Raw genomic sequence first — 14,555 nt, 5'->3', positions numbered from 1 at the left:
TTGGCTCGTATATTTCAAAACGAGCGCAGAGTTTGGAAGCGTGTTCCTATTGTATTTCTGCTTCTTGGCTCGTGCTTTTCATAGCATGGCTCCTTCTTCAGGTCTGCTGGAATAATAGTGCCATAAGTCTGGTTTGAATCCAGTGGGATACTGGGATACAGTTTGGTATTTAGTGGGATACTGGGATACGGTTTGGTATTTACTGGTATACTGAGACATGTTCTGGTATTTACTGGGATACACTTTGGTCTATAGTGAGATACCGGTATACAAATCAAGTGGCTTTTTTTTTTTGGTATACCTTTTTGTATTTAGAGGGGTATTGTCTGATAATTGATTAACTCAATATGTTTAGCTTCATTCTTCCTGTATTGTGCTTCAGATGTTGTGTGATCTACCTCTGCTTCTCTTCAGGGAGGAAATGGGGAGGATTCACTGGTGAATTATACTGTGTAGCTTTAACAGGTGTAAAAGTCCATCTGGTGTTTATCACGGAGTTTGTTCATTTGAGGCCATCCTTAAGTCATTTCTTAGTGCCAGATGGTCTTGGGCTGAAGTACGTTTTGAAGTTGAGCGGATGGTTTCTGCTGGTGCTCATTCTGGGGTCTTGAGGAGGCTATTGTACCTGCAGTCGTCACGCTGCTGTCTGGCTTTTGTCCATGAAGGAAGTTTCTGTAGTCATTCCTGGAAGTGAGCTTCCTGTTGCTGTGGGAAGTGTGTGTGTGTGTGTGTGTGTGTGTGTGTGTGTGTGTGTGTGTGTGTGTGTGTGTGTGTGTGTGTGTGTGTGTGTGTGTACACACCATGTTGCAATCTTTCCCTTTGTCTCTCAGTAGGTGGTGTGTTGTTGCTTCTCTAAACCACCCATAACCACCACCACCCCAACAAATATGCCCGTAAGCACCTTCAGTCATAATCAGGCACTTTCAGGCTCAAAAACCAAATATACAATTACACACACACGTGTAAAATAGTAGCCCACCCCACACACGTACACACACAAACCCCACAGCTGGTTTAATTTTGACTACCGAGTGGAATGTAAATGACAGCAGAATGCTTTAAATAGAACCTCCTCTGCATCCAGCATGTGGTCGTGTTGCTTTTGATCACCCCAAAATGTTGCATCGAACCCGGATTACTACCATCTACATAGAACAATAGAAATGTTTTATTAAATACACTTCTTTGATTAAGCAGTGTTTATAGTTCCTTCAGTTCATTAGTGAACTAGTTTCACCCCCAAGTTACGGTTCCAATACGTCACCACCAATCTCGGTATCCCCTGTAACCTCGGTGCGTCAGTGAAGATGTGAAGATTTCACCCTTTCCAAGAATGTGGCCGACCTGTTTGGGGGATTTTAAAGTGGGGCAGAATGTCCTTGGTGCTTTCTTGTGTGGTTGTTTACACGAGAAGGCGTTGGGTTTCGGAGGGCAGGGAAGAGTTCACATCTGCCTGAACTCTCCTGCAAGGGCGGAGCTGATGTTGGCGGAGGCAGGGCGGATCTGTGCCGTGTTCTGCTTCGTTTGCATGGTCCAAGACGAGTCTCTGCAGATTACGACTGTCGCCGATTGGTTGTAAGAAAGTGTAACCGCTCAATAGCAGTGTCTCACTGTAGAACTTTACTATGCCAGTTTTTTTTTTGTTTTGTTTTACAGCGTCTTTACTGACCACAGGCAGCCTGTTGCTGGGCAATCTTCAATGCCGTGTGTGTGTGTGTGTGTGTGTGTGTGTGTGTTTGATGATGGGTTGTGGCCAGGGAGGCGTGAGAATAGAGGGGAATGCAGTTTGGTTGGAGGAGGGTGGGGGTTGGGAGCAGAGAGCAGGCAGACCGAGGGGTCGGCAGGGCGGTGTTCCTCCATTCTGCGGGCGGAGTGGCGACAGGGGCCATGGCAGTTCCCTTCTCTAATCCTTAACCCCCATTGGCTGTTGCTGCTGGCAGTCATTCCTTTGGCACTTCTGTAAAGTTCTCTGTGGTGTTGTTGTTGTTGTTGTTGTTTGTGTGTGCTTGTGTGAACGGAGGCAGACTCCAACAGACAGAAAAAGGCAGGCAAGGCAGACATCGGTCTCCTGTGGCCTGGCAGGCTGATGAGACTGAAGGGAGAAGTCAGTCCAGCCTCGTCACCTTTCACCAGCTCCTTTTGGAACACGCTTCCCTTCCTGGACTTCCATTACAGCATCGCTGCCTGTCCTGACAATATTGCTCTTTTTTAACATGATTTTTCAGCAAGGCCCGAACCTCCTTTTCATACATTTTGAGTTTGTTGACTGACCTGGTGGCCTAAAAACTGTAATAAAGACCCAGAAATGTTCTCTCTCCCTCTCTGCCTCTCCGTCTCCGCCTCTCTCAGGCAGTACCAGTGAAGCTGTCTCTGGATGCTTTGCTGCAAATGTCCAGTGCTCAGGTACAGGAGACCATGAGGCGGCTGGGGTCCAGCGCTGACGAGTGCTCCCGGATCACTGCGGCCCTCTCCTGCCTCAAGAGCACCACTACCGCAGGTCTGTGGCCCTCCCACCTCGGGCCGTGTGTTGTTTGAGGGGGGCCAGGAAGCTAGCACCTTTGCTATCGTTCCTAAATGAACTCGGGTTATTAAATCAGGTTGACATGCTGTTATAGGTAAGCTATAAGCTGAACACAAGAGACGTACCCAGCTCACGGTGAACCATGAGTCTCTGCTATAGATGTAGTAATGCTCTCTTTTGAGCATAGCTAAGAGACAGTTGCCCAAGAAGGCAGAATCAGGTGTTTGACTCTTCTGTTGTACTCACTGGTGACTCAGGAAGGTGGGGACGCGTCCTTCACATTCTCCGTGTCTCACTTTAGTGTCTCCATTGCAGGGCGGGAGCTCAGAGATGAGGGAATTCCCTGGATAGTGGAACCCACCTCTTGTGACATCAACGCCCCAACCTCAGCTGACCCGCGACCCCGCCCCAGCCGGGGCCTGCGAACCTACAGCCCCAAGCCAGCCAGGTCTCACCCCATTATCCCCTCAGCACCCGGCGCTCCGCGATCCGTGTCTGTGTCCGCGGTGCCCTCTGTGGACTTCCCGAGCAGGCTCCACCCCTGCGATGGACTGCCTGACCCATTCCAGCCCTCGCTGGGCTACGCGCAGACTCCTCCCATTACGCCCTCCCCCCACAGGACGGACCTCCCGAAGGCCCCCTGCACACCACCGCCCCCCTCCAACAAGCGGTGGCAGCTCTTTCCTGCCATCTCCCTCCCCCGGAGCAAAAGCCACACCCAGCTGGCCAACCGCGTGGACGACCCCGCTCCCAACAAGTACGTCCAACACACCACACGCATACAGGATCTGGAATTTAAGTATGTCAAGAGTCCTGATGCCTTTCTTCACTATATCATGTAGTTTTTTGGCTGGGACAACTTGCTCATCCAGGTCGGTGGATAACCATTACATGATCCCCTTGTTTGCTCAAAGTTTTTTATTGCAAATGCAGTCTGGGATAATGCCAAAGCTTGTTTATTAGGATGAAGTTAATCTGGATTTAACGTCCACAGAGCTTCTGCTGTGTCCTCTCTGGTGTGTGTGATGGCACTTGGGGGGTGAAACAGAGGACAGAGGAGGGGACTAACCTCCTTCCTGAAAGCGGCCGGCATGTCTGCAGCCAACAGGCCTTTTGTGTTCGGTCCCTTTGTAACCGCCTGGACGGTAGAACCACGCAGTCATCTTGCAGCGCACTCCTGTGATACAAGCAGAAGATCCACATATGGAAGGCACAGGAATAGAAACGTCTCGTGTTTCCATGTGAAGCTCTCTCAGCAGCGCCTCGGTGGTGAACGCTCCACCTGGCTCCATTGTGCACTCGTGTTCTGTGCCAGAGTTACGCATCTCTGGAACGTGGTGTAGTGTGAGCACATATTCACCATGGTTGGATTCCTCACTGGGGACGTGGACTCATGACGATGGCTACTGTAAAAAGAGCTACATAAACTTCTCACCTTGACTATGACTCCCTTGGCGGAATGGTAGGGGTTATGGAGCTCGTGCTAAATAGACACCTCCACCCCATAACCTTCTCCACCTTACACGTTTCCTGCAAGTGTCGGGCGGAGGCCGGGCCTTTACTCGGCTCTGACGCTTCACTACAGATGCTCACACTCCTTGCCAAATCCAGCATCAAGAAAGCAGCTCTAAAATCTGCTTGGTGTCTTAACTGAACCGCCTAGTTCTGAAGTCCACACCACTGCAGCTTAGAGCATTTTAGTAATTAGGCTTAGTTTCTCCAACCGCGGTCCTGCTGTTGAAAATCTACAAAGTTTTGGCTCCAAGCTTTGGAGCTCTAACACAAATAGTTGGACTGTTAAGAGTCTTCTCACCTGTCACCTGGCTGGATCAAGTGTGGGCTACATGTAAGAACTGAACACTTCAGATTGCTTCCAAACTCTGCAAGAAAGATCTCTAGGAACTGGGTTAATCACTGCTAAGCAACACTTCATGGAGGCACAGTGGCCTTCTTAGATCAATACCATCAGTAAATATCCTAGGGAAGTGGAGGCATGTGGGCCATATTTGGCTTCTGAGTCATATGGATTTGTGGGTAATGTAGTTTCTCCTGTGCTCTGATCTGCAGGAATGGGAAGAAGAACAAGCTGCTTCTGAACATGCAGGTGAACGGCGGGGGTAGCAGTGGTGAGGACTTCCTCTCACAGTCCTCACAGTTCCCAGCACGGTCTCCATATACCTTCCCCGTCACACCAACATTCGTGGATAGCCCACTGCTAAAACGTAGGTGCTTGAGCTATGACATCCTGTGGGGGGTGCTAGAACTCCTGGCTGTGAGCACATATACATGGCATTCTGTTCCTTTCCCACTGGCTTATTCTCCTTCATGTCCTCTTGCTCTCTAGATGTCCAGAGAAGCTCTCCACAAAACGTGCGGAGAGATTACGGCCTTTCTTTCACACACAGGTATGAGGAGTCAAACCTCCTGCCTCACGGCTTCATTGAACGTTCATCAGCATCGATTGCAGCAAATCTTCGTTTTGTTTGGGCCTTTCAGGTTTTCCACCAAGTCATGGTTGTCTCAGACGTGCGCGGTGTGTCACAAGAACATGATGTTCGGTGTGAAGTGCAAACACTGCAAGTAAGTCAGGATGTGCACCGCAGTGGTACACCACGCCTGGCGTCACCGACACAATCTACTAATCATCCTTCTCTCGCTTTCAGGTTGAAGTGCCACAACAGGTGTACCAAAGAGGCTCCTCAGTGCCATCTTCCCTTCCGAAGTACGAGTTTGATTCATTCAACTATGAGCCAACATATTTTTAAGAGCATGTTTAGAAGCCAAAATTTTAGAATTTGATCATTGGACTAAGGGCAGACAGAATACATCAGTCTCAGGTCATATCGGTTAATACCATTAACGTTATCAGTGAGGCTCAGGATTGGACTGCAACTAAAAACAAAACAAAAACAAATCGGAACAATGGCCGTGACTTGAAGCAGGCTTTACGTCATTTCACCATTATTTTCTACTTGTTTGGTCATGGGGACATGTGCTGTCCAGAAGGGCTTGTACTCTGTCCCTTTACAGGGGATAATATTTCCTCCCTGTGAAAATGTTATTTGGTTCCAGTGCGTTTTATCTTGTTGCTGAGCCTAGTTGATGACGCCATGTTAGTGACCTCAGATATACTCGGTTCTTCTTGAGATTAAAGATATTCTGAAGTGTAAATATTTATATTCTTCTTTCTGTTTGCACTGGTGGACATGAAACGAAAATATGATGTTTGTCCTTTTCTTTCCTCCTGTGCTTTCCAGTTTCGAAAATCAGGAGAACGGAGTCGGTGCCCTCGGACATCAATAACCAGGTGGAGCTCCTGCCACCTGCCACACAGTTTGGTACGTTACCGAAGACGCTGACCAGAAAGGTGAGTGACTCCACCTGACGGTGCGTGATGGTTAACAGAACTTTGTGAGTGGGTCCCAGAAAGCGAGGCCGATCGGACCTCCTCTGGCGCTGCAGAAGTTGGTAACCATCGTTAACTTCTTCATACGCTCTGGTGGCTTCAGAACATTTCCTGTTTTGCTCCACCACTCAGGACCAGCCTCCGTCTGTCGCTCAGCCAGACTCCAGCAGTAACCCCTCCTCCACCACGTCCTCCACGCCTTCCTCCCCTGCTGCCTTCTGCCAGAGCAACCCGCCCAGTGCCACGCCGCCCCCGAACCCTTCGCCCAAAGGACCCCGCGACAACAGTCTCTTCTGCTTCCCAGGTCTGTGACCGCAGGGCGCAAAAACGACCCCCTGACCTCATTTGCCCTGACATGTCTCACTATTCTCTAAGCACTAGACTCATGTTGGGTTTTTTTTTTCTTATGTAATAATGTGACTAACTCCTCACTGATACAAACCCACACTGTTACTACACCCACCGTTACTAACCCCCCTCCAACACTAGCGGTAACTCAAGAGTGAAAAGTAGCAATGGGGTTAGTAATTGGCTATGCACGTGTTTCTCAGACAGCTAAACATGAATTGGGGAGCGTTCTGTAAACACTTTCTCCGCCCACTCACCAATTTTCTTGCGATTCTGTCCTGATCATTCATTGAACTATGCTCAGGTCACACAACATTTTATCTTCAGTGGAAATCACCCGTTTCCCAGTTGTGACACCAGATAAAGATCCTAGTTGAGGTTCTACAGAAAATGCCTTAAGGCCTTTTTCTATATGCCCTACGCTACATGCCTTTTCATCTGTTACCTAATGTGGTTTTGTGCTGCTCTTTATCGCCTCCTTCTGGACGCAATGAGTCATTGCAATGACGTGGAAGTGAACATTAGTTGTAAGCATGGCATATTGCTAGAGATATTTCTTTTTAACATATCTATAGTAATATTATAGACTGAAATCACATTGGGTATTTTGCTTCTGTTGAGGGTTTTGTTATTAAGATGGTGAACACAGCAATCAGCGACTCGTCAAGGTTTTCCTGTGTAACCTAAATGTCCACGTTTGCCCTTCTTTACAGATGTGTCTCGTTCCACACATACAGATGGCTTGCAGGACTCTGGGTAAGGCAGGTCCTTTACTGTCATTTTTACCAGACGTTTTAGACCGGAACAAATGTCTCCTCTACATTTGCCTGATTTTACCAATCTCCACTCTACTCTTTAACCAATCAGGGAGTACTGCAATCAGGTTAATACAAAATATACAAATATTATATATATATATATCACATATTTTACAGATATATATTTATTTGTATGATGCTTTTTACAATGGCTGTTGTTACCAAGCAGCTTTACATATGTGTGAGTCCAAGGCCCCAGTGAGAAAGCAAGAGGTGATATTAGCAAGGAAAAATGTCCTAGAGCATGAGGAAGAAATCTTGAGAGGAACCAAGACTCAAAGGGGAAACCCATCCTCCTCTGGTCGGCAGCGGACAGCATGTTAACAGTATCAAAATTAAGCAGTAAATAGTGAAATAAACAAAAGCATAGTTTTCTAGTAGTCCTGGTCATGGATGGTAGTTTGTAGGGATGTCCAAAATCCATTTGGCAGTGGAGGTGGGGTGAAGGAGGAGATATTCCTTATATAGCACGCACAGAAATACTCTGTAGGTACCTGAATTCAAAGCCACAGCATAAACTACCCAGAAGTATGTTCATGTCCCCAGATACCTGGGTTATTATCAATCACATTCCTAATTCCTAATGACTAATGCCGAGCAGAGGATGGTTTGCTCATGTGAAATGTCCAATAACCTCTTTGGTTTCCAGGGAGAAGGAGCAGGCCAGTGAGCAGGAGGATACTGTGGTGAGTATGGCAGAAGATGGGTTTCTTAGGATGCTCGGCGCACAGCATTGTGGGAATAAACAGGGTCCCTGTTTAACCATGCGTCCCTGCCCTGCACACCTGACGGACCTCCTTAGCTGTTAACGATGTGATGTGTTTCCCCAGAACACGGGCAGCGACGACGATCGGCCGACGCGCCAAACGCCGGAGGAGGAAGGGGAGGAGGAGGAGGAGGAGGAGGAAGAGGCCGCCTCGGATGCGGAGGATGAGGGGGAGGAAGACGAGCTGGACGAGCTGCCGGACCTGCGTGACCCGCGCAAGGGCCCGATCTCGCGCAAGCACAGCCAGACCAGCGTGTACCTGCAGGAGTGGGACGTGCCCTTCGAGCAGCTGGAGCTGGGCGAGCTGGTGGGGAAGGGCCGCTGGGGGCCGGTACACCGCGGCCGCTGGCACGGCGAGGTGGCCGTCCGCCTGATGGAGATCGACGGCAACAACCAGGGCCACCTGAAGCTCTTCAAGAAGGAGGTGATGAACTACCGGCAGACCAGGCACGAGAACGTGGTGCTGTTCATGGGAGCCTGCATGAACCCGCCACAGCTGGCCATCATAACGAGGTGAGATCATAACGAGCTTGCTGACGGGATCGGTACAAATCTATGGAAATGGGGGAACATGTAAACTATTGGAACTTGTAAAGAGTAGAATTGTAACTATTATAATCTGCAGGGTTATTTTGCAGTTGGTTCCTTCATTATGTTTTTGGATTAGTTTGAGCTTGCGCATGTGGTCATAATATATTTCTGATTAGTTTCTGTAAGGGCCGGACACTGTTCTCCGTGGTCAGGGATCCGAAAAACACATTGGACATCAACAAAACCAGGCAAATCGCTCAAGAAATTGTAAAGGTATAACGGTGCGTCTGTCTCTCGCCTGCATGTCTTCACTGTCTCCTTCACAATAGGTTGATGGTTCTTGTGTTTGTATCTTCTAGGGGATGGGCTACCTTCATGCAAAGGACATTGTGCACAAGGACTTGAAATCCAAGAATGTATTTTATGACTCGAACAAAGTGGTCATCACAGATTTTGGTCTATTTGGCATGTCTGGTGTAGTGCAGGAGGATAGGTAAGGAGCCTGCCATGTCGACACTGCGTTCTGACGGACGTTTTGGATGTGGTCTCGTGAAAATCGTTCCCGTGTCTGTGCACGTCTGTCCAGGCGAGAGAATGAGCTGAAGCTACCAAGAGGATGGATCTACTACCTGGCCCCCGAGATCGTGCAGAAGCTGTGTCCTGGGGCCGAGCAGGACCGCTTGCCTTTCTCCAAAGCTGCTGACGTTTACGCCTTTGGGTAAAGACCCTACCCAGCCGTCTCCCTTCCCTGTCTCCTCGCGTTGGGCTGTGATGTGGCCCTGCACTCCACCAACTCTGTGGAAAACCCATAATGATGAATCCAACATCCATTGCTAATTTAGAACTAGTATTATTTCAGGGATCAACATTTCATAATTTCACTATGAAATTAATTGCCCCTCTTTAAAAATTCTTCCTAAGCAGTTATAGCGTGACGAATATTAATATTCAGTGTGTTGTTTGTTTTCTAGCACTATCTGGTATGAGCTGCAGGCGCGTGATTGGCCGTTGGCTAGCCAACCCGCTGAGGCGGCTCTCTGGCAGCTGGGCAGTGGGAAAGGCGTCCGGCAGCAGCTGACCCAGGTCAGCCTGGGCAAGGAGGTCACGGTGAGTCCACCACTGCTCTCCCAGTCGGTCTCGTCACGAGCGGTTTTTGTGCTCGTATGTAGAGTAAATCGCAACTGCGATGCATGAACTGCATCCACCACCAGGGGGCAGAGTGAAGTCTGGGTCTTTTTGTTTTATCCCAGTTATGAAAAATATGTGGAAATGCACTTTTCCTGCAGCAGTTCCGAATAAAATGTGCCGTGCAAGGCGAATCTGGTGTATTTGAGCAGGAAAATCACCACACAGGACTCCGCCCACCACGGTAGTTATTGACAACAGGGCAAAGACAAGACCATGCTGAGCTTCTCCAGTATAAGACTAATGCAGTACAGTGAACAGACAGCATGTGCAGTGTAGGGACTGGCTACATTTTATCCATTCAGTTGTCTTTATATATTTACCTTTTCTAGCATTAATAGTCTGGTCTGCCCGAATGCTGCCATAACACTGAGGCTGTCGAAATAAGAATTTAAAATATTTCTGTATGATTTGTGAGCGATGCGTTATACACATTGTGTACAAGCCTTATGACCTTGAGATGAAGTGTCCCCAAAAAAGGTTAATCGGATCAAGCTAGTTACTCTAACCTAACTGGTAAACACTGGGAATGTTTATTGTACATTGTGTGTCAGGAATCTATGTGCAGCTAGTCTGAGAACTGACTGTATGATGACCCTATTTCCGCCCTGAAGGAGATCTTGTCCGTGTGCTGGTCCCTGGAGCCAGAGGACAGACCAACGTTCTCGCAGCTGGCTGACCTTCTGGAGAAGCTTCCCAAGCTGAACCGTAGACTCTCTCACCCGGGACACTTCTGGAAGTCTGCGGAGTACGTATCCTAGACCCCGTCGCCCTGCATGGTGCTTCCCCCCCAGCCCCCTCGCCCCGTCAGGACGAGAATCGCTTCTCCAGCGTGCCCGTAGGAGAGCGCTCGCTAGGGGCATGCTACTACATGCCGGGTTCCTGGAGCGTGTTTTATGCCAGGATGAGTGGGATTCCTGCTCCATATGCGCTCTTCGTGACTTCAACGAAAGGTTCAGTCGACACAATACGTTAAAACCACCAGTTCAGTAGGTGTCTTAAGACCGGTGTGTAATCTGACAATGGCCTCTGGAGTGGGATTGGACAAATGCATGTTCGTGCATTTCCTTCTTTTTCTACTGAAGTGTTTAATCTGAGTGATTAGTTTAATCTGACAGAATGTTGTCATCTTAATGTGACATTACCTTGCAGACCATTTGAAATGTAAGTACCGGTATATGTTTAGAGACTCTCCACATAAGATGCGGAGTATTATACTCACTGTTTGAGTACACTGTACTCGTGGAGATTCATACTTCCGTTGTTTCTTGGTGCAGTGTTTCCATTCAGCCCTGACAGTTAGGAGTAGATGTGTAGTTTGGGAATCCCCCAACATCAGTAAAGTGACTGTTTTGGCAACCACAGAATGTCACTCATATCAAAATGAGGGACGCAAGCAGAACAGAATGCAAAATATGAAAGTCTTGAAAAATGTACACACTCGTTAAACATGTCTGTATTCTCTCTACTCCTCCCACCACTCCCTGCGGTCTGACTGACCTTCACCTCTTGCTGGTGACCTCTCCCTCAAACGTTCTGCACAACCACCGCCCTGCCCCCTCAACTCCACCACTCTGCTGCATCTCAAACCTTCTCAACCCTCGATCCTCTCCGACCTTCTCCTCTCTATCTGCCGCCTGGTTCTTTTTTTGCGTCTGGAACACGTGGTGCTTTCTCTGCAGCTCCTGGCGTCATCACTGTCTGCGTGATCACTGTAGCCGGGGTGCTCACTCCCGCTGCCCCTACCTTTACAAAAACAGCTAATTAGAAGCTCTGGTGTGCAGGGAACGGGTTCCTTAACGGTTTTCTGTGCTCACACGATTCCTTTACATACAGTTTGGACAGGTTTGTCACTGCACTGTTCTGTTTCGGGGAACCAGACAAGCATGACTTTGGCTTTGCAGGGTTTCCTGCTAGACACTCCCAGCCGGGATCCTTTGCTGAATTTCCTGCCAAACACGGCTGTGTAAAAGAGAGCACGCTCGGCTGAATTTAGCGGAGAGTGGGTCCTCTTCTAAAGCTTGCAGGTATGCATGCCTGGTTGGACTTAGCAGAGATGGCATGCACTCTTAGAGTTTGCAGATATATGCTTGACTGCTAGACTCCGGTAGGGTGTGTGGTACCAAGGTGCTACTACCCTTCCTACTTTCCTGACTCTGTCAGCGCCAAGCACTGTGTACAGTGCGATGCCCAACATGACATTTCTTCTAAACGTCCAATAAATGGACAGGAAGGAACGTTGAATGATATTGTGAAATCTACATTTCCCCATTCTTTTCTCTCTGCATCTTTTTACTGGGGTGATGGACGAGGTCGTTTTGTAAGCATGTGACTTTTCACCCTCACTGCAGCAGAGTGATTTATTCACAGTGCAATACTTCCTTTAAAGGGTGTCAAAGCCCGGTACTGGAGGGCAAGAGGTCTGCTCACACATGCCTACTAAACACAACTACTCTTTAGTTGAGTTGGTGCTCTTAAACGGATCAAAGGGATTAACACCACACTACAATAACTTAATTTACATAATTGCATATTACGTAATGTAAAACTGGCGTCAAACTCTGGCTAGAGACGTCAGAGTCCAGTGTGGTTGGACGACCGACCAGAATCGGTCAAACTCTGGCTGGAGACGCCAGAGTCCAGTGTGGTTGGATGACCAACCTGCTTGACTGCACCGGATTCAACTGGTCAATTAGTTGCCAGGTTTAGTTTGTGTGCTTGAGCAGATCAGTCACTAAACCTTGCTGGATTCTGGTCCTCCATAACCAGGCTTTAACAACGCTGTTTTGGAGTCTTATGCAAATAAATTGATTTATTTTGTACTTTTTTTGTATAGAACTGAGCCCCCATGGACAGAATAGTTTCATTTTGTATCTAAAGAGGATTTGGAAGTAATAACTACCCAGAACAGCAAGCTTTCAGAAGTAATATGGAAACATTTTCTTACAATTACGCAAGAATAGATTTAGGTTAGATGTCACCTGTGGAAGAGTTCAATGTTCAGATTATTCTAGTATACCTGGAATGTGCACTGTAGGGTTTGTGTGTGTGTGTGTGTGTGTGTGTGTGTGTGTGTTGGGCTTCTTAGGGGTGGTGAATGCAAAGTTCTGGACAATTAGATTGAACTTGTGTTCAAAGATTGCAGTGCTTGAGTATTCACAATAGCAAATCTTTTATGAGATTTGGACATACAGATTTTATTTTTATTTATTATGCAGATAGGATTTCTATGATTATTTGTACAAACTTTTATATGATCATTTTCACCATAACATTTGGAATAGGTACTTTATTCCTGTTTTATAAATATTAAGGTGTTATCAAATTTAAAATGTACATTTTTGGACTGGTTTGATGTACTTTTACCATCATGTAAGAATTAATATTTTTTGTACAGTATGGTGAATGTGTAAAGATACTTTATTTTGGTTTGTTTTCAGATTTGAAAAACAATAAAACCTAATCTGGTGATGAACATTATTGTAACATGAGTGGTCTTTTCAGTGAAGTCCTCCCGTGGTGAATGAAATTGTGGGAAATTCCGAAAGACAAACTGATGATGAAATGTGAACACGGCGGTAACCTGTGCAATTCTACAAACACATTTTGACTTAATGATACAAGCACAACGCTGACTGACAAATTAAGCAACATTGCTAGATAGCGATATGATTAGCAAACTGTAACATGGTTTCACTTGGTGCTGCAATCGGGCACTAAAGAACTAAGGGGAAGCTTTAACCATGACCCTAAAGAACTAAGGGGAAGCCCTAACCCTAAACTAAGGGGAGGTTTTAACAGAGGTCTCTAAACTGTGTGAAACTGCTAATCCAGTGGTGCGTTCAACATGGCACATTTCACACAGTATCATGGCATCAAGGGTGTATAGTTTGATAACATCTTCAGAATTCAAGATCTTTAACATTTTAATAACTTGGCATGCTGGAATTATTGACAGGAAACAGTTTGAGACAAAGGATGACAGGAAATGCCATGTTTAAGGGTCTTTAAAGGGTGCCGTCTTCACAGAGCAGTTTCCCCCCGATACAAGCAAAGCGCTGTACAGAAGTTAAGCAGTACATGTTTAATGTACTGCTGTGTGAAGCCGGCCTAAGCATAGGGCCAATTTTGCCACAGTGTGTCTATCTGTTGTGGCGTTTGGTGAAGGATCAATGATGAGCAGATTTGTGTTTTTGAAGGGTGCATGAATCAAGCCATGCACAAGGTTATCCTGTGAGAAAAGTGCTTCCTTTTGCTCTGACCATGTTCACCCAATTCTGAGAATTGCTTTTTCAGCAGAGCCATGCAGTGGGTGGGGAGGCAGTCAGGGCTTCATCTGTAAAAAAAATATTACATAGGAACAATGTTTTTTTTTATCAATGAACAATTATCAATGTTCTATTTCAGCTGTTTAACATTTTCATTGTTTACAATAATAAATCAGATGCTTATTTTGCATATGTAAATTAAATATAAAAAACTATTCAATACTCCAGATGTTGCTTATATGTCGTTTATATTATGCAGTACGAACAATGATTGTGGTGCATTATTAATTTTATAAAAACAATCGGTATCAGTCAGGGCCGGAGTAGGCCCCCTTTTCAGCCCGGGAGTTTCATGCCCAAATCCAGCCCAAAATTATTTTTCCCTCTAAAACGGCCCAAACTAGAGATTGACATGAGGCGGCCAATCGGGAATCCTCCCGAATCTCCCTATTAGCCACTCCGGCTCTGGTATCAGTGTTGGGGTAGTGAAGTACTGTTATTAAACTATTAATTTAACAAAACTTAGCAATAGTTTGCTGGAACTACATTCATATTTGCATAATGGTTCAAGTTGTTGCATTTGTGTGTGCGGTTAACTACGGAAACTACATACGGTTTGGTCCATAAACACTTATCACACTTTTCCCACACTTATATTGCATTTATTTTTGCTTGTTTACTGGATCGGTGACAAATAAGGGTTGGTATGACG

General features: G+C 46.7%; 1 protein-coding gene across 6 annotated transcripts in view; it reads left to right on the top strand.

Annotated features, from left to right (window-relative positions):
• Positions 1–14,555, top strand: part of LOC143477214 (kinase suppressor of Ras 1-like) — a 29,441-nt gene that overhangs the window by 12,364 nt on the left and 2,522 nt on the right. For 3 of the 6 annotated variants that reach the window (XM_076975732.1, XM_076975734.1, XM_076975733.1), the window contains 16 exons: positions 2,350–2,497; positions 2,837–3,278; positions 4,589–4,743; positions 4,866–4,926; positions 5,018–5,101; positions 5,185–5,243; positions 5,779–5,888; positions 6,060–6,231; positions 6,989–7,031; positions 7,743–7,779; positions 7,924–8,372; positions 8,567–8,663; positions 8,750–8,883; positions 8,977–9,108; positions 9,362–9,497; positions 10,190–10,323. In XM_076975732.1, the coding sequence (XP_076831847.1) occupies positions 2,350–2,497; positions 2,837–3,278; positions 4,589–4,743; positions 4,866–4,926; positions 5,018–5,101; positions 5,185–5,243; positions 5,779–5,888; positions 6,060–6,231; positions 6,989–7,031; positions 7,743–7,779; positions 7,924–8,372; positions 8,567–8,663; positions 8,750–8,883; positions 8,977–9,108; positions 9,362–9,497; positions 10,190–10,323 (2,393 nt within the window). The other 3 variants (XM_076975735.1, XM_076975736.1, XM_076975737.1) reach the window with 3 other exon arrangements.

This window comes from Brachyhypopomus gauderio, chromosome 16, assembly GCF_052324685.1.
Source record: "Brachyhypopomus gauderio isolate BG-103 chromosome 16, BGAUD_0.2, whole genome shotgun sequence".
NCBI classification, from domain to species: domain Eukaryota; kingdom Metazoa; phylum Chordata; class Actinopteri; order Gymnotiformes; family Hypopomidae; genus Brachyhypopomus; species Brachyhypopomus gauderio.
Note: the sequence above shows the minus strand (reverse complement) of the source record. Positions and strands in the feature narration are given on the sequence as shown.